The following is a 23117-nucleotide window of genomic DNA, read 5'->3' on the forward strand; positions in this document are numbered from 1 at the left end:
GACTCGTTACGCAGTAGTGGAAAAGGAGTGCTTGGCTGTGAAGTGGGCAATTGAGTCCTTAAAGTACTATTTGTTAGGACGAGAATTCATCTTAGTCACTGATCACTCGCCGCTGAAATGGATGAAGGAAAATAAAGAACGGAATGCGAGAGTAACTAGATGGTTTCTAGCTTTACAGCCTTACAAATTCACAATTGAACATCGTAGTGGTAAGCAGAATGCCAATGCTGATGGCCTCTCTAGAATACATTGTTGGGGTAGTAAGGTCGCTCGAACCGGTAGGTTAGAGCTGAGTGGGAGGATATGTAGAAGGAATGAGGTACACAGAGGGTACAATAAAATAAATTAAGTAAAAAGAACGGTTGTACCATAACGAAAACGCTGAATAAGCGGGATGTATTAAGATGAATGTGTTGCTGGTTGTTTTTAAATCCCGTTGTGAGAAGTAAGGAATAGAGTGAACTACAGAACCCATAATCATTAGCGTGACCAGTCAATGCATACTGGGTAATTAACGCAGGTTTAAATTGACTGGCGAAGCTAATGAGGGGGGGTCGTAGGAACGGTGGAGAGTTCCGTGTTGATTGTAGAGACAGCGAAAGTCTACAGTATTAAAATTGTTGAAGTAGTTGGAGACGGCGTACGGTGGAAGATTTAAATTGAACAACGAAGCACAGTTCAGTTTATGAAGAAGGAAAGCTGTAAGCCTTCTTTTATTAACCTGAAGAGGCACTTCGGATTTATAAAAACAACCAGCAATTGAAACGTCTTTTAAGTTGGACGAAGTACAGAGGCTAGAAGGAAGGGTATGTAAAACCAGGTTTTGCATTGTTATTGATTCGCTGTTACCAGACAGACGGTCTGTGTTAATGTGGTAGAGGGAACTTGCATTCTATGTGGGACTGACTGTTAAGTTTCCTTCGGTGCACCAACAACACTGAGGACACTGGTGGAAAATACCACACTGCTTGTGTACGCAGACAGTGCGCGTCTGTTCCTGTGGGACGTGAAGTAACAGCGTGTTTAATACTTTTAACTCAACGGAGTGGATTTACAATGCATATAAGTCAGTGACTGTTAAATCTCTGAGCTACGGGGAACAAAGGCTGAGAGGAGCAGAGATATTGGCGCACACGGTGAACAGTGGAAGGAAAACACTGTGTGCTTTATTTAAGTACTGTTTTATTAGTTGTAAGGATTGGTCCCTGGACGGTATACTTTTAACTTTAAGTCCTGCAGCATATGAAGGACTTCCACCAAGTACCAGGAGGGGCAGTCGTGTCCACCCTGCAGTGCAGGACCTCTGTAAACCAGGAGCAGCAGAGCTGAACCAACTTACTCACTGGAGGAGGGGTGGCCTGTCTGTACACTGCCTCTAGAGGGGACTTGAGGAAGTCTACGCAAAGCAGGAGTAAAGTAACTGTGGATTATAAGGGTTGGGAGTGCCCATTAGAAATCTGAACATACTCACCTTGCAGTTCCACGCCAGGAGGTTTAAGTGGACGGTGAGCGACGGACCTGAGACCAATCCTGAACTATATTACTTGTTGAGAACTTGACTGAGGGTCAGTCTCCAAAACTTGTATGATTTACTCCCTCAAGACTACAGGGACACTCTATGTTGTGTTGTGGATAAAGCAGAAAGAGCAGCAGCACAATAAAAGTCACTGTAGTTTTGCATTTCCTGTGTGGCATCCATCTGTTCACCCTGTTCTACACCTTCTGGCTATCCTACACATAATACGTAACTAATACCAACCGGTTACAATATATATATATATATATATATATATATATATATATATATATATATATATATATATATATATATATATATATATATCTATATTGTGGGAACGCTTCCAGGTCAAGATCACGGACCAATGCTCTGTTGACATTCTCACAAGTACAACTATTAACCCAATATGGGTATACTCCTGAACAGTAACAGAGTTAGGTACAAACTTGGATCTTACTGCTTAAATTGTTGTTTTAATAAGAGAGATCTTTTAATTCAGCCTACACTTACTCTGTTTCAGTGAGTGGACTGGGAGTGCGAGTGACCTCATCATCACTCTGTTTCAGTGAGTGGATTGGAAGTGTGAGTGACCTCATCATTACTCTGTTTCAGTGAGTGGATTGGGAGTGTGAGTGACCTCATCATCACTCTGTTTCAGCGAGTGGATTGGCAGTGTGAGTGACCTTATCATCACTCTGTTTCAGTGAGTGAACTGGGTGTGCGAGTGACCTCATCATTACTCTGTTTCAGTGAGTGGATTGGGAGTGTGAGTGACCTCATCATCACTCTGTTTCAGCGAGTGGAATGGCAGTGTGAGTGACCTTATCATCACTCTGTTTCAGTGAGTGGATTGGGAGTGTGAGTGACCTCATATCACTCTGTTTCAGTGAGTGGATTGGCAGTGTGAGTGACCTCATCATCACTCTGTTTCAGTGAGTGGATTGGGAGTGTGAGTGACCTCATCATCACCCTGTTTCAGTGAGTGGATTGGGAGTGTGAGTGACCTCATCATCACTCTGTTTCAGTGAGTGGATTGGCAGTGTGAGTGACCTCATCATCACTCTGTTTCAGTGAGTGAACTGGGTGTGCGAGTGACCTCATCATCACTCTGTTTCAGCGAGTGGAATGGCAGTGTGAGTGACCTTATCATCACTCTGTTTCAGTGAGTGGATTGGGAGTGTGAGTGACCTCATCATCACTCTGTTTCAGTAAGTGGATTGGGAGTGCGAGTGACCTCATCATCACTCTGTTTCAGTGAGTGGACTGGGAGTGCAAGTGACCTCATCATCACTCTGTTTCAGCGAGTGGATTGGCAGTGTGAGTGACCTTATCATCACTCTGTTTCAGTGAGTGAACTGGGTGTGCGAGTGACCTCATCATCACTCTGTTTCAGCGAGTGGAATGGCAGTGTGAGTGACCTTATCATCACTCTGTTTCAGTGAGTGGATTGGGAGTGTGAGTGACCTCATCATCACTCTGTTTCAGTGAGTGGACTGGGAGTGCGAGTGACCTCATCATCACTCTGTTTCAGTGAGTGGACTGGGAGTGCGAGTGACCTCATCATCACTCTGTTTCAGCGAGTGGATTGGCAGTGTGAGTGACTTCATCATCACTCTGTTTCAGCAAGTGGATTGGGAGTGTGAGTGACCTCATCATCACTCTGTTTCAGTGAGTGGATTGCGAGTGACCTCATCATCACTCTGTTTCAGCCAGTGGATTGGGAGTGTGAGTGACCTCATCATCACTCTGTTTCAGTGAGTGGATTGGGAGTGTGAGTGACCTCATCATCACTCAGTTTCAGTGAGTGGATTACGAGCGACCTCATCATCACTCTGTTTCAGTGAGTGGATTGGCAGTGTGAGTGACCTCATCATTACTCTGTTTCAGTGAGTGGAATGGCAGTGTGAGTGACCTCGTCATCACTCTGTTTCAGTGAGTGGATTGCGAGTGACCTCATCATCACTCTGTTTCAGTGAGTGGATTGCGAGTGTGAGTGACCTCATCATCACTCTGTTTCAGTGAGTGTATTGCGAGTGTAAGTGACCTCATCATCACTCTGTTTCAGTGAGTGGATTGCGAGTGACCTCATCATCACTCTGTTTCAGTGAGTGGATTGGCAGTGTGAGTGACCTCATCATCACTCTGTTTCAGCGAGTGGATTGGCAGTGTGAGTGACCTCATCATCACTCTGTTTCAGTGAGTGGATTGGCAGTGTGAGTGACCTCATCATCACTCTGTTTCAGCGAGTGGATTGGCAGTGTGAGTAACCTCATCATCACTCTGTTTCAACAAGTGGATTGGCAGTGTGACTGACCTCATCATCACTCTGTTTCAGTGAGTGGATTGGCAGTGTGAGTGACCTCATCATCACTCTGTTTCAGTGAGTGGATTACGAGTGACCTCATCATCACTCTGTTTCAGCGAGTGGATTGGGAGTGTGAGTGACCTCATCATCACTCTGTTTCAGTGAGTGGATTGGCAGTGTGAGTGACCTCATCATCACTCTGTTTCAGTGAGTGGATTGGCAGTGTGAGTGACCTCATCATCACTCTGTTTCAGTGAGTGGATTGGCAGTGTGAGTGACCTCATCATCACTCTGTTTCAGTGAGTGGATTGACAGTGTGAGTGACCTCATCATCACTCTGTTTCAGCGAGTGGATTGGCAGTGTGAGTGACCTCATCATCACTCTGTTTCAGTGAGTGGATTGGCAGTGTGAGTGACCTCATCATCACTCTGTTTCAGTGAGTGGATTGCGAGTGACCTCATCATCACTCTGTTTCAGTGAGTGGATTGGGAGTGTGAGTGACCTCATCATCACCCTGTTTCAGTGAGTGGATTGGGAGTGTGAGTGACCTTATCATCACTCTGTTTCAGTGAGTGGATTGGCAGTGTGAGTGACCTCATCATCACTCTGTTTCAGCGAGTGGATTGGCAGTGTGAGTGACCTCATCATCACTCTGTTTCAGTGAGTGGATTGACAGTGTGAGTGACCTCATCATCACTCTGTTTCAGCAAGTGGATTGACAGTGTGAGTGACCTCATCATCACTCTGTTTCAGCAAGTGGATTGGCAGTGTGACTGACCTCATCAACACTCTGTTTCAGTGAGTGGATTGGCAGTGTGAGTGACCTCATCATCACTCTGTTTCAGTGAGTGGATTGCGAGTGACCTCATCATCACTCTGTTTCAGCGAATGGATTGGCAGTGTGAGTGACCTCATCATCACTCTGTTTCAGTGAGTGGATTGGCAGTGTGAGTGACCTCATCATCACTCTGTTTCAGTGAGTGGATTGGGAGTGTGAGTGACCTCATCATCACTCTGTTTCAGTGAGTGGATTGGCAGTGTGAGCGACCTCATCATCACCCTGTTTCAGTGAGTGGATTGGGAGTGTGAGTGACCTCATCATCACTCTGTTTCAGTGAGTGGATTGGGAGTGTGAGTGACCTCATCATCACTCTGTTTCAGTGAGTGGATTGGCAGTGTGAGTGACCTCATCATCACTCTGTTTCAGTGAGTGGATTGGGAGTGTGAGTGACCTCATCATCACTCTGTTTCAGTGAGTGGATTGGCAGTGTGAGTGACCTCATCATCACCCTGTTTCAGTGAGTGGATTGGGAGTGTGAGTGACCTCATCATCACTCTGTTTCAGTGAGTGGATTGGGAGTGTGAGTGACCTCATCATCACTCTGTTTCAGTGAGTGGATTGACAGTGTGAGTGACCTCATCATCACTCTGTTTCAGCAAGTGGATTGACAGTGTGAGTGACCTCATCATCACTCTGTTTCAGCAAGTGGATTGGCAGTGTGACTGACCTCATCATCACTCTGTTTCAGTGAGTTGATTGGGAGTGTGAGTGACCTCATCATCACTCTGTTTCAGTGAGTGGATTACGAGTGACCTCATTATCACTCTGTTTCAGTGAGTGGATTGACAGTGTGAGCGACCTCATCATCACTCTGTTTCAGCGAGTGGATTGGGAGTGTGAGTGACCTCATCATCACTCTGTTTCAGCGAGTGGATTGGGAGTGTGAGTGACCTCATCATCACTCTGTTTCAGCGAATGGATTGGGAGTGCGAGTGACCTCATCATCACTCTGTTTCAGTGAGTGGACTGGGAGTGCGAGTGACCTCATCATCACTCTGTTTCAGCGAGTGGATTGGGAGTGTGAGTGACCTCATCATCACTCTGTTTCAGCGAGTGGATTGGGAGTGTGAGTGACCTCATCATCACTCTGTTTCAGCGAGTGGATTGGGAGTGTGAGTGACCTCATCATCACTCTGTTTCAGCGAATGGATTGGGAGTGTGAGTGACCTCATCATCACTCTGTTTCAGCGAATGGATTGGGAGTGTGAGTGACCTCATCATCACTCTGTTTCAGCGAGTGGATTGGGAGTGCGAGTGACCTCACCATTGCTCCTCTCCGCCCCCTCTTGATGTGAGACAGGTCTGGGGTGGGTCCCATGGGTCCCATGTTTCCTCGTGGCCCCTGAGGGCCGGGCAGCCCCCTCACTCCAGGCTTCCCTCTCATTCCTGGTTCCCCTGGGCTTCCTGGAAAAGACAGAAAATGACCATGGTGAATGTACAGCTTTATACTACAGTATATGCACTCCCCTACACCAGTACTGAAATATGGCAATGCTATAGTGAAAGCATGGTACACCCAGGGATGGGCAAATAGTCAAGGAAACTATTTACATAGAAAATAGAGATACACAAATCAATGTCAAATGCAGTTCACTAAATTACAGATGTGTGTTACTGTAAATCTGTTAACCAAAATGACAGTATTTTTACTGGACGACAGCAGTAATGGAACTTAACTAAGAAAATCAAAGAGCACAGCTTAAGACAATAACTCGGGATTCAGAATAAAGAAAAGCTTGTTCACCTGAATTCCTGAGTGAACGAAGCAGAACCATGCATCTTGAATGTAGAACAGTTACTCATCAGGTAAATGCTCTGCCTGCCTCTGGTAATATGTACAGCATACTTGTATGCCAGACTCTCAAAGCTATTCAAATTGTCATTAGCGTGATTTTTTTCTGTAACAGATTACAGATTTACCATGGTTTTCCACATATGCTTTATCAATCTTCTCTGGACTTTACAATGCTTACCATGATTTTGCTATGCTTTATTACTGTTTGTTATGGTTTTGTTATGGGAAACTTTTCTAGGTGTAGCTTTGAGAATCTCGCCCCTATGTCTCTCCAGTGCCACAGCCTCCTGTTGGTACCTGGGGGTCCGCGGGGCCCAGGGGGGCCCTGTAGGCTCTCGGGACTCTTCCTGCTGTGTCCCCCCGAGATGGGCTTGCCACTGCTATTATCCATCCTGGGACACAGCATCTGCAGGGAGGGAGCTGCGTCAGCGATATTTGAAAATGATCACGATCATCACGGTTATCACCTCATCTGACCAGACAATTTCCAGAAACAACAACAGAAAACAATTGTTTTATTTAACAAACAAAATGTTGGAGGGAAAATGGACACTTGTGCTTTGTAATATTTGGAAACTTGGTTGTATTTCTGAAAAGAGAATCCGCCCCTCAATCAAATGGTAATTATCAAACCATATATATACCCCCTTTCATCCACGCCCTGTATCATTTGTTTTTGGTATTGTTTTGTTTGTTTGGTTTTGCGTTATGGGGGCATGTCGTTGTTCGTCTCTTACCTTTGCATTATGGATTTGACTTCTCCAATTGTAGACCCAACTCCATTCAGGCTGGTGTCCCGACAGGAATCATTTAACACGCAATCCATTTTACAACTCTGCAATCCTGCATTCTGCTGTGATCCTGCATTCTGCTGCGATCTTTCATTCTGCTGAGATCCTGCATTCTGCTGCGATCCTCCATTCTGCTGCGATCTTTCATTCTGCTGAGATCCTGCATTCTGCTGCGATCCTCCATTCTGCTGCGATCTTTCATTCTGCTGAGATCCTGCATTCTGCTGCGATCTTTCATTCTGCTGAGATCCTGCATTTTGCTGCGATCTTTCATTCTGCTGAGATCCTGCATTCTGCTGCGATCCTCCATTCTGCTGCGATCTTTCATTCTGCTGAGATCCTGCATTCTGCTGCGATCTTTCATTCTGCTGAGATCCTGCATTCTGCTGCGATCTTTCATTCTGCTGTGATCCTGCATTCTGCTGCGATCTTTCATTCTGCTGAGATCCTGCATTCTGCTGCGATCCTCCATTCTGCTGCGATCTTTCATTCTGCTGTGATCCTCCATTCTGCTGTGATCTTTCATTCTGCTGAGATCCTGCATTCTGCTGCGATCTTTCATTCTGCTGTGATCCTGCATTCTGCTGCGATCTTTCATTCTGCTGTGATCCTCCATTCTGCTGTGATCCTCCATTCTGCTGCGATCTTTCATTCTGCTGAGATCCTGCATTCTGCTGCGATCCTCCATTCTGCTGTGATCCTTCATTCTGCTGCGATCCTCCATTCTGCTGTGATCCTCCATTCTGCTGCGATCTTTCATTTTGCTGTGATCCTCCATTCTGCTGCGATCTTTCATTCTGCTGAGATCCTGCATTCTGCTGCGATCCTCCATTCTGCTGCGATCTTTCATTCTGCTGTGATCCTCCATTCTGCTGTGATCTTTCATTCTGCTGAGATCCTGCATTCTGCTGCGATCTTTCATTCTGCTGTGATCCTGCATTCTGCTGCGATCTTTCATTCTGCTGTGATCCTCCATTCTGCTGTGATCCTCCATTCTGCTGCGATCTTTCATTCTGCTGAGATCCTGCATTCTGCTGCGATCCTCCATTCTGCTGTGATCTTTCATTCTGCTGTGATCCTCCATTCTGCTGTGATCCTCCATTCTGCTGCGATCTTTCATTCTGCTGAGATCCTGCATTCTGCTGCGATCCTCCATTCTGCTGTGATCCTTCATTCTGCTGCGATCCTCCATTCTGCTGTGATCCTCCATTCTGCTGCGATCTTTCATTCTGCTGTGATCCTCCATTCTGCTGCGATCTTTCATTCTGCTGAGATCCTGCATTCTGCTGTGATCCTCCATTCTGCTGTGATCCTCCATTCTGCTGCGATCTTTCATTCTGCTGTGATCCTCCATTCTGCTGCGATCTTTCATTCTGCTGAGATCCTGCATTCTGCTGTGATCCTCCATTCTGCTGTGATCCTCCATTCTGCTGCGATCTTTCATTCTGCTGAGATCCTGCATTCTGCTGCGATCCTCCATTCTGCTGCGATCCTCCATTCTGCTGAGATCCTGCATTCTGCTGCGATCTTTCATTCTGCTGTGATCCTCCATTCTGCTGTGATCCTGCATTCTGCTGTGATCCTCCATTCTGCTGTGATCCTCCATTCTGCTGTGATCCTCCATTCTGCTGCGATCCTCCATTCTGCTGAGATCCTCCATTCTGCTGTGATCCTCCATTCTGCTGCGATCCTCCATTCTGCTGCGATCCTTCATTCTGCTGTGATCCTCCATTCTGCTGCGATCCTCCATTCTGCTGCGATCCTTCATTCTGCTGTGATCCTCCATTCTGCTGTGATCCTCCATTCTGCTGCGATCCTCCATTCTGCTGTGATCCTCCATTCTGCTGCGATCCTCCATTCTGCTGCGATCCTTCATTCTGCTGTGATCCTGCATTCTGCTGCGATCCTGCATTCTGCTGCGATCCTCCATTCTGCTGCGATCCTTCATTCTGCTGCGATCCTCCATTCTGCTGAGATCCTTCATTCTGCTGTGATCCTTCATTCTGCTGTGATCCTCCATTCTGCTGCGATCCTGCATTCTGCTGAGATCCTGCATTCTGCTGAGATCCTGCATTCTGCTGTGATCCTCCATTCTGCTGTGATCCTCCATTCTGCTGCGATCCTTCATTCTGCTGTGATCCTCCATTGTACAGTTTCCGGTTTAGACCAGCGATTACCAATCCAGTCACTATTGCCGACCATCCCTCGCTCCAGTAAAAAACATGCTCAAATTCATGAAGGTAGCAACGTAAATTTAGTCATATTCTTACTTTATTCCTTGTTTCAGCTTTAGTCCTTAGAGACAGCTCTGTGATGCATATCCAATGGGGCACCCTGCAGATCTCACTCTTTCATAAGCAGCTGTTTCAGCGAGAGGATTGGGAGTGCGAGGGACCTCACAATTGTACCTCTCCGCCCCCTGATGTGCGGCTCTGTGCCAGGCTTTGTTGTGCTGCGCTGCGCCTTGCTGTGATGTGCAGCATGACAATTTTGACGGCTCTCCAGCTCGTCAGTACGGAGCGGGCCTCCCTGAGTGGGGCCCGTTCTGCGGCCCATACGCTCTCCAGCCCGTCAGTACGGAGCAGGCATCCCCGAGTGGGGCTCGTTCTGCGGCCCATACGCTCTCCATCCCATCAGTATGGAGTGGGCCTCCCAGAGTGCGACTCGCTCTGCGGCCCGTACGCTCTCCATCCCATCAGTATGGAGTGGGCCTCCCAGAGTGCGACTCGCTCTGCGGCCCGTGACGGCTCACCAGCCCGTCAGTACGGAGCGGGCCTCCCCGAGTGGGGCTCGTTCTGCGGCCCATACGCTCTCCAGCCCATGAGTACGGAGCAGGCATCCCCGAGTGGGGCTCGTTCTGCGGCCCATACGCTCTCCAGCCCGTCAGTACGGAGCGGGCATCCCCGAGTGGGGCTCGTTCTGCGGCCCATACGCTCTCCAGCCCGTCAGTACGGAGCGGGCATCCCCGAGTGGGAGTCGCTCTGCGGACCATGATGGTTCTCCAGCACGAGACCCTGTACAGGTTTCATGCCCAATGTTCAAGGACCTCATCATGTACAAATCAAACACATATTTCACACATGTGTGACTTAGCATTCAACCTATATAGGTTTTCCAAACAATACGAGCATCCTATAATATGGTGTGGCAATTGTTATCAGATTCTGTACTCAATCATCCTTTCAGTCAGATCTCATACTGAAAATTCTACTATAGAATCTTTGCAATGCAATTTGCATCTCTCGTCACGTGAGCCGTTACTTAACAGGTTTATGATATCACTTTGTTAATCGCAGTTCAATCATACTCGATCACGTTTACTGAAAATTCTACTATAGAATCCATGACTCTTTGCGATCGTGTCTATGATACATTGTTGCTGATCAGGTCGACAATATCACCTTCGCTACTCGCAGTTAACGTTCCCCCTAACTCACTACCTCGGATACAAATGTCGCTGCGGGACATTCAAAGATCTGCTCCCAACCTTCATCTTCCAAACCACCTATCATAAAGGACTCTTGGAGTCCCTTGTCAACTTCGATGTCCGGATGCTTCTCCTCATTCAAGGATGTCCTTCTGGAAGCGACGTTCTTTTGCTACTGAGCATGGCAAAATCACCTCCTGAAACCAGCCCCTTGATCCATCCCCGGTCCTCTGCATCGGAGACTTCAAACTTAAATCTCAGGTCATGTATTCCTTACATTTAAAGCATTTTTAAAAAAAGATCACCTTTTTCCTCCAGTCACCTTGTGGGTAAGCAGGGTTTTTTTCCTTATCTGAGCGCCGGGTGGTTTAATTCTGCAAGGTGGCGGAGGCTTAGGAGGTTGTGTCCTTTTTTGGGGGAAGGTGGCCCTCAAGTGCCACTTGTCCTGCCTGCTTGCATTAGTTTTCATCTGATTTAAATACTTCATTCATCATAGTTTTGCCAGCATAGAGGCGGCTAACAAGCTCCAATGGGCAAGGCCATGGGCCAAATTCAAATAACCAATCATTTATGGGCATGTTTACCTGTCAATTCAACAAATCATTCATTTCATTCCATTGGTGGTTGTCTCCTTTTTGAAATAGAGAAAAATGTATGGGGTAGTTTGTGATATGAGAATTTAATGCCCACTCAAGGGGGGCCATTAAATTCTCATTTATCACACACTACCCCATGCAGTATTCTTTATAATCTCTGGTTTTATAATCTTTTGTCTGAGAAGCAAGCGAGAGAAGAAAGCAGCTATGTGAGGTATGGTTGGAATTCCTTTCAGTTTGACAGCTCGCGTTGGGGTCACTCTGTCGCTGGTGTTAATGGGTGTGTGTTTCCTGTATCAACCGTCCCTGTATTACAGGAAATATCAACCAGATGAACCCATTGAAACATTGCTCACTAGTTATTATACCCTAATACAGCCTTTCAGAGTTCAGGAACAACACTGAAATGAAATGTCAAAAGCTAGAAACGCAGCAGGGGTGATTGAATATGATTCACTGTAAATATCTTGTGCTGTCTCTGTTCCTGTATGCATCTCTCTGACCTGGCCTGTCTTGCTTTGTTCTCTGATCAGTGCTATACCTTGTTAGAAGTGTGGTTTTGTAATATTTTTCTCTTGTATATGTAGCTATGCTTTGTCTGTGTATTTCCTTCAATTCAATGTACAGGCAAGCTTGTGGAAAGTTACAAAAGAAAAAAAAATGTTGAAGAATGATGTAACCACAGGTTAAGTTTAAAAAGGCTTATTAGAGATCTCTGTTAGACTAGAGGAAGAAATGAGGACTGCACACTCTGCTGTCTCCGTAATTGGTAATTAAGCGCATAAAAATGTCCTTTTCACATCTGCATGCTGATTTTGATGTTTAATAAAGCATTACTCTCTATATTCCTCTCCTGGGTGACAGTGAGACAGTATCAGCCTGCTCCACACTCTCTGTATTCCTCTGCTGGGTGATTCAGAGGCCTCCGCTTCTGTTTGAGCTGTAGCAGGCTCTGCTTCATGCATTCCTCTTGAGGGACATTCATGGGCTTCACCTGTTTGAGCTGTAGCAGGCTCTGCTTCATGCATTCCTCTTGTAGGTAATTCATGGGTCTCACCTGTTTGAGCTGTAGCAGGCTCTGCTTTATGCTGGTGAACTCCTGGCAGGTGAGGGAACAGGACCCGGCGCTCATCAGGGTTTCCGACTTCCCAGGCGAGCCTTCCACAGCAGCACCTGGGGGATGGGAGAGAGCAGGCAGTTCAGGCACTGCAAATCACTGCAAATCACCTGCAAATCAATTCTCAGGTAAAACAGACCGATGAAGTAGCTTGCACTGTCACTATTCATGCTTTGCCTTGCGATGTACAATCTTTCCGTCTGTGGGCTTGTCTGGAACATTTTAACTGCCTCAAACTACCTTCTTCAAATCATGTAACAAAGTAACCTTTCAACTCCGTCAGCCCCGCCTACTCTCTCAGTGCTCCCTCTTAAGTGCACGATTGGACTTACACATCAAATCATCAAATACTGAAAACAGTGAACTATTGAAGGCCCTTCTACAGTAAAATACATGTGAATTAACAACATTTGTAAATGATCACATTGTAAAATATGAAGGCAGCAGTGTATATGTAGAATAAGTATGGCTAGCAGAGCTCAACAGTAACATTGTCTCTTGGTGTGAATGGAAAAAGGAAGGCAAACTCAAAGCCAGGTAAATGATTGCAAATCACATATAATAGCAATTTCAATTTGAAGCAATTTATTCTTCAACATTTTCAGAAAGTGTGGGGCATGTTCAACCCTTCCCTGGTGCAGAGCTGGGCTGCCTCCCCTCACTACAGCTGTTCCCTGGTGCACAGCTGCCTGCCTCCCCTCACAACAGCCCTTCCCTGATGCAGAGCTGGGCTGCCTCCTCTCACTAGAGCCCTTCCCTGGTGCACAGCTGGCCCTGCCTCCCCTCACTGCAGCCCTTCCCTGGTGCAGAGCTGGCCCTGCCTCCCCTCACTACAGCCCTTCCCTGGTGCAGAGCTGGCCCTGCCTCCCCTCACTACTGCCCTTCCCTGGAGCAGAGCAGGCCCTGCCTCCCCTCACTACAGACCTTCCCTGGTGCAGAGCTGGGCTGCCTCCCCTCAATGCAGCCCTTCCCTGGTGCAGAGCTGGCCCTGCCTCCCCTCACTACAGACCTTCCCTGGTGCAGAGCTGGGCTGCCTCCCCTCAATGCAGCCCTTCCCTGGTGCAGAGCTGGCCCTGCCTCCCCTCACTGCAGCCCTTCCCTGGTGCAGAGCTGGGCTGCCTCCCCTCACTACAGCCCTTCCCTGTTGCACAGCTGGCCCTGCCCCCCCCTCACTACAGCCCTTCCCTGGTGCAGAGCTGGGCTGCCTCCCCTCATTGCAGCCCTTCCCTGGTGCAGAGCTGGCCCTGCATCCCCTCACTACAGCCCTTCCCTGTTGCACAGCTGGCCCTGCCTCCCCTCACTACAGCCCTTCCCTGGTGCAGAGCTGGGCTTCCTCCCCTCAATGCAGCCCTTCCCTGGTGCAGAGCTGGGCTGCCTCCCCTCACTGCAGCCCTTCCCTTGTGCAGAGCTGGCCCTGCCTCCCCTCACTACAGCCCTTCCCTGGTGCAGAGCTGGCCCTGCCTCCCCTCATTACAGCCCTTCCCTGGTGCAGAGCTGGCCCTGCCTCCCCTCAATGCAGCCCTTCCCTGGTGCAGAGCTGGCCCTGCCTCCCCTCACTACAGCCCTTCCCTGGTGCAGAGCTGGCCCTGCCTCCCCTCACTACAGCCCTTCCCTGGTGCAGAGCTGGCCCTGCCTCCCCTCACTACAGACCTTCCCTGGTGCAGAGCTGGGCTGCCTCCCCTCAATGCAGCCCTTCCCTGGTGCAGAGCTGGCCCTGCCTCCCCTCACTGCAGCCCTTCCCTGGTGCAGAGCTGGGCTGCCTCCCCTCAATGCAGCCCTTCCCTGGTGCAGAGCTGGCCCTGCCTCCCCTCACTGCAGCCCTTCCCTGGTGCAGAGCTGGCCCTGCCTCCCCTCACTACTGCCCTTCCCTGGAGCAGAGCAGGCCCTGCCTCCCCTCACTACAGACCTTCCCTGGTGCAGAGCTGGGCTGCCTCCTCTCAATGCAGCCCTTCCCTGGTGCAGAGCTGGCCCTGCCTCCCCTCACTGCAGCCCTTCCCTGGTGCAGAGCTGGGCTGCCTCCCCTCACTACAGCCCTTCCCTGTTGCACAGCTGGCCCTGCCCCCCCTCACTACAGCCCTTCCCTGGTGCAGAGCTGGCCCTGCCTCCCCTCACTGCAGCCCTTCCCTGGTGCAGAGCTGGCCCTGCATCCCCTCACTACAGCCCTTCCCTGTTGCACAGCTGGCCCTGCCTCCCCTCACTACAGCCCTTCCCTGGTGCAGAGCTGGGCTTCCTCCCCTCAATGCAGCCCTTCCCTGGTGCAGAGCTGGGCTGCCTCCCCTCAATGCAGCCCTTCCCTTGTGCAGAGCTGGGCTGCCTCCCCTCACTACAGCCCTTCCCTGGTGCAGAGCTGGCCCTGCCTCCCCTCACTGCAGCCCTTCCCTGGTGCAGAGCTGGGCTGCCTCCCCTCAATGCAGCCCTTCCCTGGTGCAGAGCTGGCCCTGCCTCCCCTCACTGCAGCCCTTCCCTGGTGCAGAGCTGGCCCTGCCTCCCCTCACTACTGCCCTTCCCTGGAGCAGAGCAGGCCCTGCCTCCCCTCACTACAGACCTTCCCTGGTGCAGAGCTGGGCTGCCTCCTCTCAATGCAGCCCTTCCCTGGTGCAGAGCTGGCCCTGCCTCCCCTCACTGCAGCCCTTCCCTGGTGCAGAGCTGGGCTGCCTCCCCTCACTACAGCCCTTCCCTGTTGCACAGCTGGCCCTGCCCCCCCTCACTACAGCCCTTCCCTGGTGCAGAGCTGGCCCTGCCTCCCCTCACTGCAGCCCTTCCCTGGTGCAGAGCTGGCCCTGCATCCCCTCACTACAGCCCTTCCCTGTTGCACAGCTGGCCCTGCCTCCCCTCACTACAGCCCTTCCCTGGTGCAGAGCTGGGCTTCCTCCCCTCAATGCAGCCCTTCCCTGGTGCAGAGCTGGGCTGCCTCCCCTCAATGCAGCCCTTCCCTTGTGCAGAGCTGGGCTGCCTCCCCTCACTACAGCCCTTCCCTGGTGCAGAGCTGGCCCTGCCTCCCCTCAATGCAGCCCTTCCCTTGTGCAGAGCTGGGCTGCCTCCCCTCAATGCAGCCCTTCCCTTGTGCAGAGCTGGGCTGCCTCCCCTCACTACAGCCCTTCCCTGGTGCAGAGCTGGCCCTGCCTCCCCTCACTACAGACCTTCCCTGGTGCAGAGCTGGGCTGCCTCCCCTCAATGCAGCCCTTCCCTGGTGCAGAGCTGGCCCTGCCTCCCCTCACTGCAGCCCTTCCCTGGTGCAGAGCTGGCCCTGCCTCCCCTCAATGCAGCCCTTCCCTGGTGCAGAGCTGGTCCTGCCTCCCCTCACTACAGCCCTTCCCTGGTGCAGAGCTGGCCCTGCCTCCCCTCACTATAGCCCTTCCCTGGTGCAGAGCTGGGCTGCCTCCCCTCATTGCAGCCCTTCCCTGGTGCAGAGCTGGGCTGCCTCCCCTCAATGCAGCCCTTCCCTGGTGCAGAGCTGGCCCTGCCTCCCCTCACTGCAGCCCTTCCCTGGTGCAGAGCTGGCCCTGCCTCCCCTCAATGCAGCCCTTCCCTGGTGCAGAGCTGGTCCTGCCTCCCCTCACTACAGCCCTTCCCTGGTGCAGAGCTGGCCCTGCCTCCCCTCACTATAGCCCTTCCCTGGTGCAGAGCTGGGCTGCCTCCCCTCATTGCAGCCCTTCCCTGGTGCAGAGCTGGTCCTGCCTCCCCTCACTACAGCCCTTCCCTGGTGCAGAGCTGGGTTGCCTCCCCTCACTACAGCCCTTCCCTGGTGCAGAGCTGGGTTGCCTCCCCTCACTGCAGCCATTCCCTGGTTCAGAGCTGGGCTGCCTCCCCTCACCGCTGTTCCTGGTGGAGCAGGATCTTCCGTCAGGCTGCAGTCTGTACCCGGAGCGGCAGCGGCACCGATAACTGCCAGGCACGTTCTCACAGAGCTGCTCACACTGCGTGCCATTCCAATCCTCACACTCATCCACATCTGGGGAAATGCAGCCATGTAACACATTGAAAATGGCAGTGGGAAACTTTTTCTTCAAATACATGAACCTTTTTTAAACCTTACTCCTGTAAATTACCTTCTCGTCTGACAGTGCTCCATTGTAAAGACTAAGGGTGTGCCGGGTAAACATGTATCCGTAACGAGTATGTATGTGACAACTACAAGATTAATAGAAGTACTAAGTACTTAGCCCTGTCCACTACTCGTTATATAAATACACATTTGCACTTCAGAAGGAATCTAAATCAATTCTACATCCCTAGTAAAGACATTTTAAAAGGGTAGGCAGAGCCTTGGTTGGAATAGTTTACACAGGGTTATTGTAGGATTGCTCAGTATTGCTTTAGGGTTACGGTTTCACAAGGCAATTGAACTCCACAGCACAGCAACTTTTCTGAAAGCAGTACTTGCATACATTTAAATAATGATTGTGCAGAATGTCTTTAAGACTGCAGTTTATCACACTGACACGCCAATGACATCACAATAGTATGAACCAGAGCTGTCCAGCCTTTATAGCTAAAATACAGACCACTTCAGAGTTCTTAAAGTACTAGGAAAAGAAATCCCAAATCCTCAACCAATACACACTGCTGGCAATCCATTTCAGTAATGTAGTAAACATGAGTACCTGACAGCCAGTGTGCTATCAGCACCACCGTGCAACACTGCTCAAATCCATTGCATTGCCATCACCGTGCAACACTGATCAGACCCACTGCATTGCCATCACTGTAAAACACTGCTCAAATCCATTGCATTGCCATCACCATGCAACACTGCTCAAATCCATTGCATCGCCATCAATGTGTAACACTGCTCAAACTCATTGCATTAGCATTGCTGCTGATATCAGTGCTCAAATCAGTTGCATTGCCAACACCACGCAGCACTGCTCAAATCCATTGCATTGCTAACACCATGCAACACTGCTCAAATCCACTGCATTGCCATCACTGTGCACCACTACTCAAATCCATTGCATTGCTATTACTGCTGATACCAGTGCTCAAATCCACTGCATTGCCATCACTGTGCAACACTGCTCATATCAATTGCATTGCCAACACTGTGGAGCACTGCTCAAATCCATTGCATTGCCATTGCTGCTGATATCACTGCTAGGGTTTCTGTTGTGATTATAATAGGATCTCGTGAGGAGCTTGTGAGCGGCTGGGTGAGCAAGATACTGACCGAGGCAGTAGGGGTGCTGGTGGTTGCGATGACGTTCTCTGTCGAACCGATACCCGGGGTAGCAGGTGCACAGGACCTGGCCGAAGTTATCAGTGCACTGCTGCTCACAGGACGAGCCTGCACACACATCCACACCTGCACAGGGGAAAGAGATACCAATCAGGGTGCTGCACACAGGGGAGCCGGCACACACATCCACACCTGCACAGGGGAAAGAGATACCAATCAGGGTGCTGCACACAGGGGAGCCGGCACACACATCCACACCTGCACAGGGGAAAGAGATACCAATCAGGGTGCTGCACACAGGGGAGCCGGCACACACATCCACACCTGCACAGGGGAAAGAGATACCAATCAGGCTCCGCTGATCACAAACACAGGACAAAGCCACTGGTTAACCACCCAGCTGCTTATCCCACAAACTTCCACATGGAGCGAAGCAAGTTCAAATTTGTCACTCCTGTGAGAATAGTGTGTAGGGGGTTCTCTGTGCATTTGCAAAGTTTCTCATCTCTTTTTGGTGTGCTAGACTAAATGAATAGGCATTATATACACTGCTATAGTCTGCAGTTTTGTTTTTCACTGGCAGATGGCAGCAGTCCCTAAGAAATGTGCTTGACAGACCGGCTCATCCATAGACAGCACAGCTGAGAGTAGAAAATGGATGCCTGCATCTACAGAGAATGAGATGAGGAGATTTATTTCTTTGTTGGTGTTACAGGGGGTTGTAAGGAAACCTTGTCAGGATTGGTACTGGTCAAAACGACCGATTTATTCTGCGGATGAAGTAACCTACACTTCACAGATAATAATGCATATAACAGCAATATACACCCGTACATGAAACCGTGGAAGATACAGTATATGACGTGATTGAAAATTTGAGACGCAAGTTTTCTGATGTATATGTGCTAGACAAAGACATTAGCATTGATGAGAGTTTGAAGGGCATCTGCTTTGAAATCTATCACAAAAAAATATGTCTAAAAAGTGATGTGACTGCACAATGACTTACTGCCGTACTGTTATTATATGCTGCAATTGTAAAAAAAATATGTTGTTTATACTTATATAATGTTGCCATGTGACAGAGACAGAATGATTCTTGGTGATAGATCTCCCTCCCGACCTGTGAGGGCGCTGTGTAAAGGGAACAGAGTGCCCTGGACTGGATGGCAGGACAATTAATTCCCAGGGTTAGGTGGAAGTCGGCCATCTAGAAAGGGGGCAGAGCTACAGTACACCAAATCATCGACCCAGAAGGGAAGCGATGTGGCAGCTGCGGATTTGAGGAACGGTTGCAATCGTTAACCAAGGGGGCATGGCTGGCGGGGCATAAGGGGACATAGTGAGGTGATCTGTTCCTTTGTTATGGCTAAGCTTTGTCGTGTCTAAAAATCTACTTGTTTGTTGTTATTAGACCGCTAACACGATCCGGAGCTGTTGTAAAAGGCCAGCACTAACCCGAACAACACTGCACCATTGTACACCTCTAAATTGTATTTCACCATGAGCACTATAGCCCTCACTCTGGACTTGTGAACGTGTGTGTGTTCTACTGTGATTATTAATTACAAACTATGTCTATTATTTCAGGACTGCAATCTGTTGTTTTGAAACAGTGTAATACACATTACTGTATTATTCTTGGGATTATTCTTTGTGGTCACCAGACCAGGATTATAAAAATAAAACCTGTTTGGATCGTGAACTTTGTTGTCTGTCTTCTGTTTCCTAATCACATCACCACTACAGCTGCACACTGCAAATCACTTTGCCACATGCCATTAGAGGAAAAAAAATGCTACAATTGTAAACACATTGTTGTTATTTCAATTCTATTGAATTAATATATTTCTATTTTTCATAATAACAATAAAAAGTGTGTATTTTTAAAAATATAGCAAAAATTGCTTTGAAAACTGTCCAAATTGCTTATTTGAGGGATAAGAATGAAAAATCTGCAAAAAAAATAAATAAAAAGACATTTTTTAACATGGAATTTGCCAAAATAAATGGGCAGGCTGGGTGGTTAAAGAACTGTACTGAACAAACTAATACAATAACACATGCAGAAATGAATGGAAATGAAAACTAGAACTCACACTTAACCCTTTCAAGACCAAGCATGACCCGAGGGACCTTACAATACTGAACGTTGTGTTGAAAAATATTGATGTTTGGGACAGATTACAAGACATTGTTTCAACTGAGTGATTGCAATGACATAACACACGTTTATTCTCAGGGTCTTTATAAGCAATAATGGACACTACTCTCGATTTATTTTCTCAAAATAAATATTTATAAATAAAATAACAGTTATTAATTTCATTTGCCCAGCCTACAGTCGGTAGTAAACATTTGTTTAAACCTGTAATTTTTTCCCTTGTGCCTGTTTATTTGTTCCGGTATTTTCTTTGTTTTGTGTATTAAAAGTGTGCAGCAGTGCTTGAACTGCAGCTATTCCTGGCTCTGAGTCTCGTTCCTCACGCTACCCTGGTACAGCTAGGGACCAGTGAAATGTGTTTTGATTTGTGTGTCACCGCTGAATTTTCTCCTATGAATAGTTCACTACAGTTCATATTATGTTCATTTCTTCTTGGATTTATGAACATTTATTATGATTTCAGGTAAGCTTTGTACTTGTGGTCGACAAATCTATCTATTTATTTATTATATAATGGTTTATTATATAATTATTTACAAAGACTTTGATGCTCATTTGAAAAAAAATGACCCACTTGTCACTGCGTTGTATGCAATAACATCCATCCATCCATCCATTATCATTAACCGCTTACTCCTTTACAGGGTCGCGGTGAGCCGGAGCCTAACCCAGCATACACAGGGCGTAAGGTGAGACTACACCCTGGACAGGACGCCAGTCCATCGCAGGGCACCACACACTCACACACAGAGGGCAATTTAGAGTGACCAATCAACCTGGACAGCATGTCTTTGGACTGTGGGAGGAAACCGGAGTACCTGGAGAAAACCAATGCGAACACGGGGAGAACATGCAAAATCCACACAGACAAAGGGTTAAAGAAATCTCTGTTTGCAAGCCATGCTCCCAGACTGTCATTCCACCAGAGAGTGACATTGTCCCCAATTATTTTGCTATTGAAACCTGTGTATTCCAGACCTATAAAGTGAACCTAAGTGTACAACAGTGTATTCAAGACCTAGAGAGTGAATACAGAGTGCATGACAGTATATCATATATTCAATATCTATACAGTGAATACAAGGGCATGACAGTGTATTCAAGACCTAGAGAGTGAATACAGAGTGCATGACAGTATATCATATATTCAATATCTATACAGTGAATACAAGGGCATGACAGTGTATTCAAGACCTAGAGAGTGAATACAGAGTGCATGACAGTATATCGTATATTCAATATCTATACAGTGAATACAAAGGCATGACAGTGTATTCAATAGCTATACAGTGAATACAAGGGCATGACAGTGTATATATATACAGACGTGCTCAAATTTGTTGGTACCCCTCCACAAAAAACGAAGAATGCACAATTTTCTCTGAAATAACTGACAAAAGTAATTGGCATCCACCATTGTTTATTCCATATTTAATAGAAATCAGACTTTGCTTTTGATTTTTTATTCAACATAATATTGTAAATAAGAAAACAAATGAAAATGGCATGGACAAAAATGATGGAACCGTGTGGCAGGATGACAGAGGTTTGAGGCTCAGAGACAGTGGAAGGGGCAAAATAATGATCTTTATTCAACAAAAAATAATCAAATAAACAGGCACAAGGGCCAACAAAAAGGTTCAAACAAAATGCAGAAATGTAGGCTGGGCATTAGCCTTCACTACAGTTTCTTTCTCCAAAACTAAACAGCACAGCACACCAACAAACAAACTCACCCAAAACTCCTCTCTCTAACAAAGGGTTTCAGCTGTCTTTTATAGTCTGTGGCTGGAGCCCAATTAACTAATAATTAACAATTAAACACTTAAGGCTCCAGCCACATTCTCACATGCATTTTACAGGGAGGAATTTAACCCCCTCCCTGCCAATCCAAAACAAACCAAGAATCACAAAAACATAATGAAAACAGTACAAATAACAACAACAAAAAAACACAAATTATAGGGGCGAGCTGGCACCCCATCACAGACCGCTAACCTAATATTTTGTTGCACAACCTTTAGAGGCAATCACTGCAATCAAACGTTTTCTGTAGCTCTCAATGAGACTTCTGCACCTGTTAACAGGTAGTTTGGCCCACTCTTCCTGAGCAAACTGCTCCAGCTGTCTCAGGTTTGATGGGTGCCTTCTCCAGACTGCAAGTTTCAGCTCTTTCCATAGATGTTCAATAGGATTCAGATCAGGACTCATAGAAGGCCACTTCAGAATAGTCCAATGTTTTGTTCTTATCCATTCTTGGGTGCTTTTAGCTGTGTGTTTTGGGTCATTATCCTGTTGGAGGACCCATGATCTGCGACTGAGACAGAGCTTTCTGACACTGGGCAGTATGTTTCGCTCCAGAATGCCTTGATAGTCTTGAGATTTCATTGTGCCCTGCACAGATTCAAGGCACCCTGTGCCAGGCGCAGCAAAGCAGCCCCAAAACATAACCGAGCCTCCTCCATGTTTCACTGTAGGTATGGTGTTCTTTTCTTTGAAAGCTTCATTTTTTCGTCTGTGAACATAGAGCTGATGTGACTTGCCAGAAAGCTCCAGTTTTGACTCATCTGTCCAAAGGACATTCTCCCAGAAGGATTGTGGCTTGTCAATATGCATTTTAGCAAACTCCAGTCTGGCTTTTTTTATGTTTTTCTTTCAAAAGTGGAGTCCTCCTGGGTCTTCTTCCATGGAGCCCACTTTCGCTCAAAAAGCGACGGATGGTGCGATCAGAAACTGACGTACCTTCACCTTGGAGTTCAGCTTGTATCTCTTTGGCAGTTATCCTAGGTTCTTTTTCTACCATTCGCACTATCCTTCTGTTCAATCTGGGGTCGATTTTCCTCTTGCGGCCGCGCCCAGGGAGGTTGGCTACAGTTCCATGGACCTTAAACTTCTTAATAATATTTGCAACTGTTGTCACAGGAACATCAAGCTGCTTGGAGATGGTCTTGTAGCCTTTACCTTTACCATGCTTGTCTATTATTTTCTTTCTGATCTCCTCAGACAACTCTCTCCTTTGCTTTCTCTGGTCCATGTTCAGTGTGGTGCACACAATGATACCAAACAGCACAGTGACTACTTTTCTCCATTTAAATAGGCTGAATGACTGATTACAAGATTGGAGACATGTGTGATACTAATTAAAGAAACTAATTAGTTTGAAATATCACTATAATCCAATTAGTTATTATCTTTTCTAAGGGGTACCAACAAATGTGTCCAGGCCATTTTAGAATATCTTTGTAGAATAAGCAATAATTCATCTCTTTTCACAGCCTCTTTGCTTTATTCTATGACATACCAAAGGCATGCAAGTATACATGATAAAATAGCTTTTAATTTCATCACTTTTCAGGAGGAATGAAGCATTATTTCAATGAGCTGT

At 47.6% G+C, this 23117-nt stretch overlaps 1 protein-coding gene across 2 annotated transcripts in view; it reads right to left on the reverse strand.

Moving 5' to 3' along the window:
- Nucleotides 1-23117, reverse strand: part of LOC117962945 (collagen and calcium-binding EGF domain-containing protein 1-like) — a 108578-nt gene that overhangs the window by 16595 nt on the left and 68866 nt on the right. The window contains exons 4-8 of one of the 2 annotated variants that reach the window (XM_058998393.1): nt 17560-17694; nt 16207-16344; nt 12333-12448; nt 6759-6867; nt 5931-6070 (exon numbers count right to left, since the gene is read on the reverse strand). In XM_058998393.1, the coding sequence (XP_058854376.1) occupies nt 5931-6070; nt 6759-6867; nt 12333-12448; nt 16207-16344; nt 17560-17694 (638 nt within the window). The remainder of the gene's footprint in view (nt 1-5930; nt 6071-6758; nt 6868-12332; nt 12449-16206; nt 16345-17559; nt 17695-23117) is intronic. The other variant, XM_058998394.1, reaches the window with a different exon arrangement.

The sequence above is a fragment of the Acipenser ruthenus genome, chromosome 24 (genome assembly GCF_902713425.1).
Source record: "Acipenser ruthenus chromosome 24, fAciRut3.2 maternal haplotype, whole genome shotgun sequence".
In the NCBI taxonomy this organism is placed as follows: Eukaryota; Metazoa; Chordata; class Actinopteri; order Acipenseriformes; family Acipenseridae; genus Acipenser; species Acipenser ruthenus.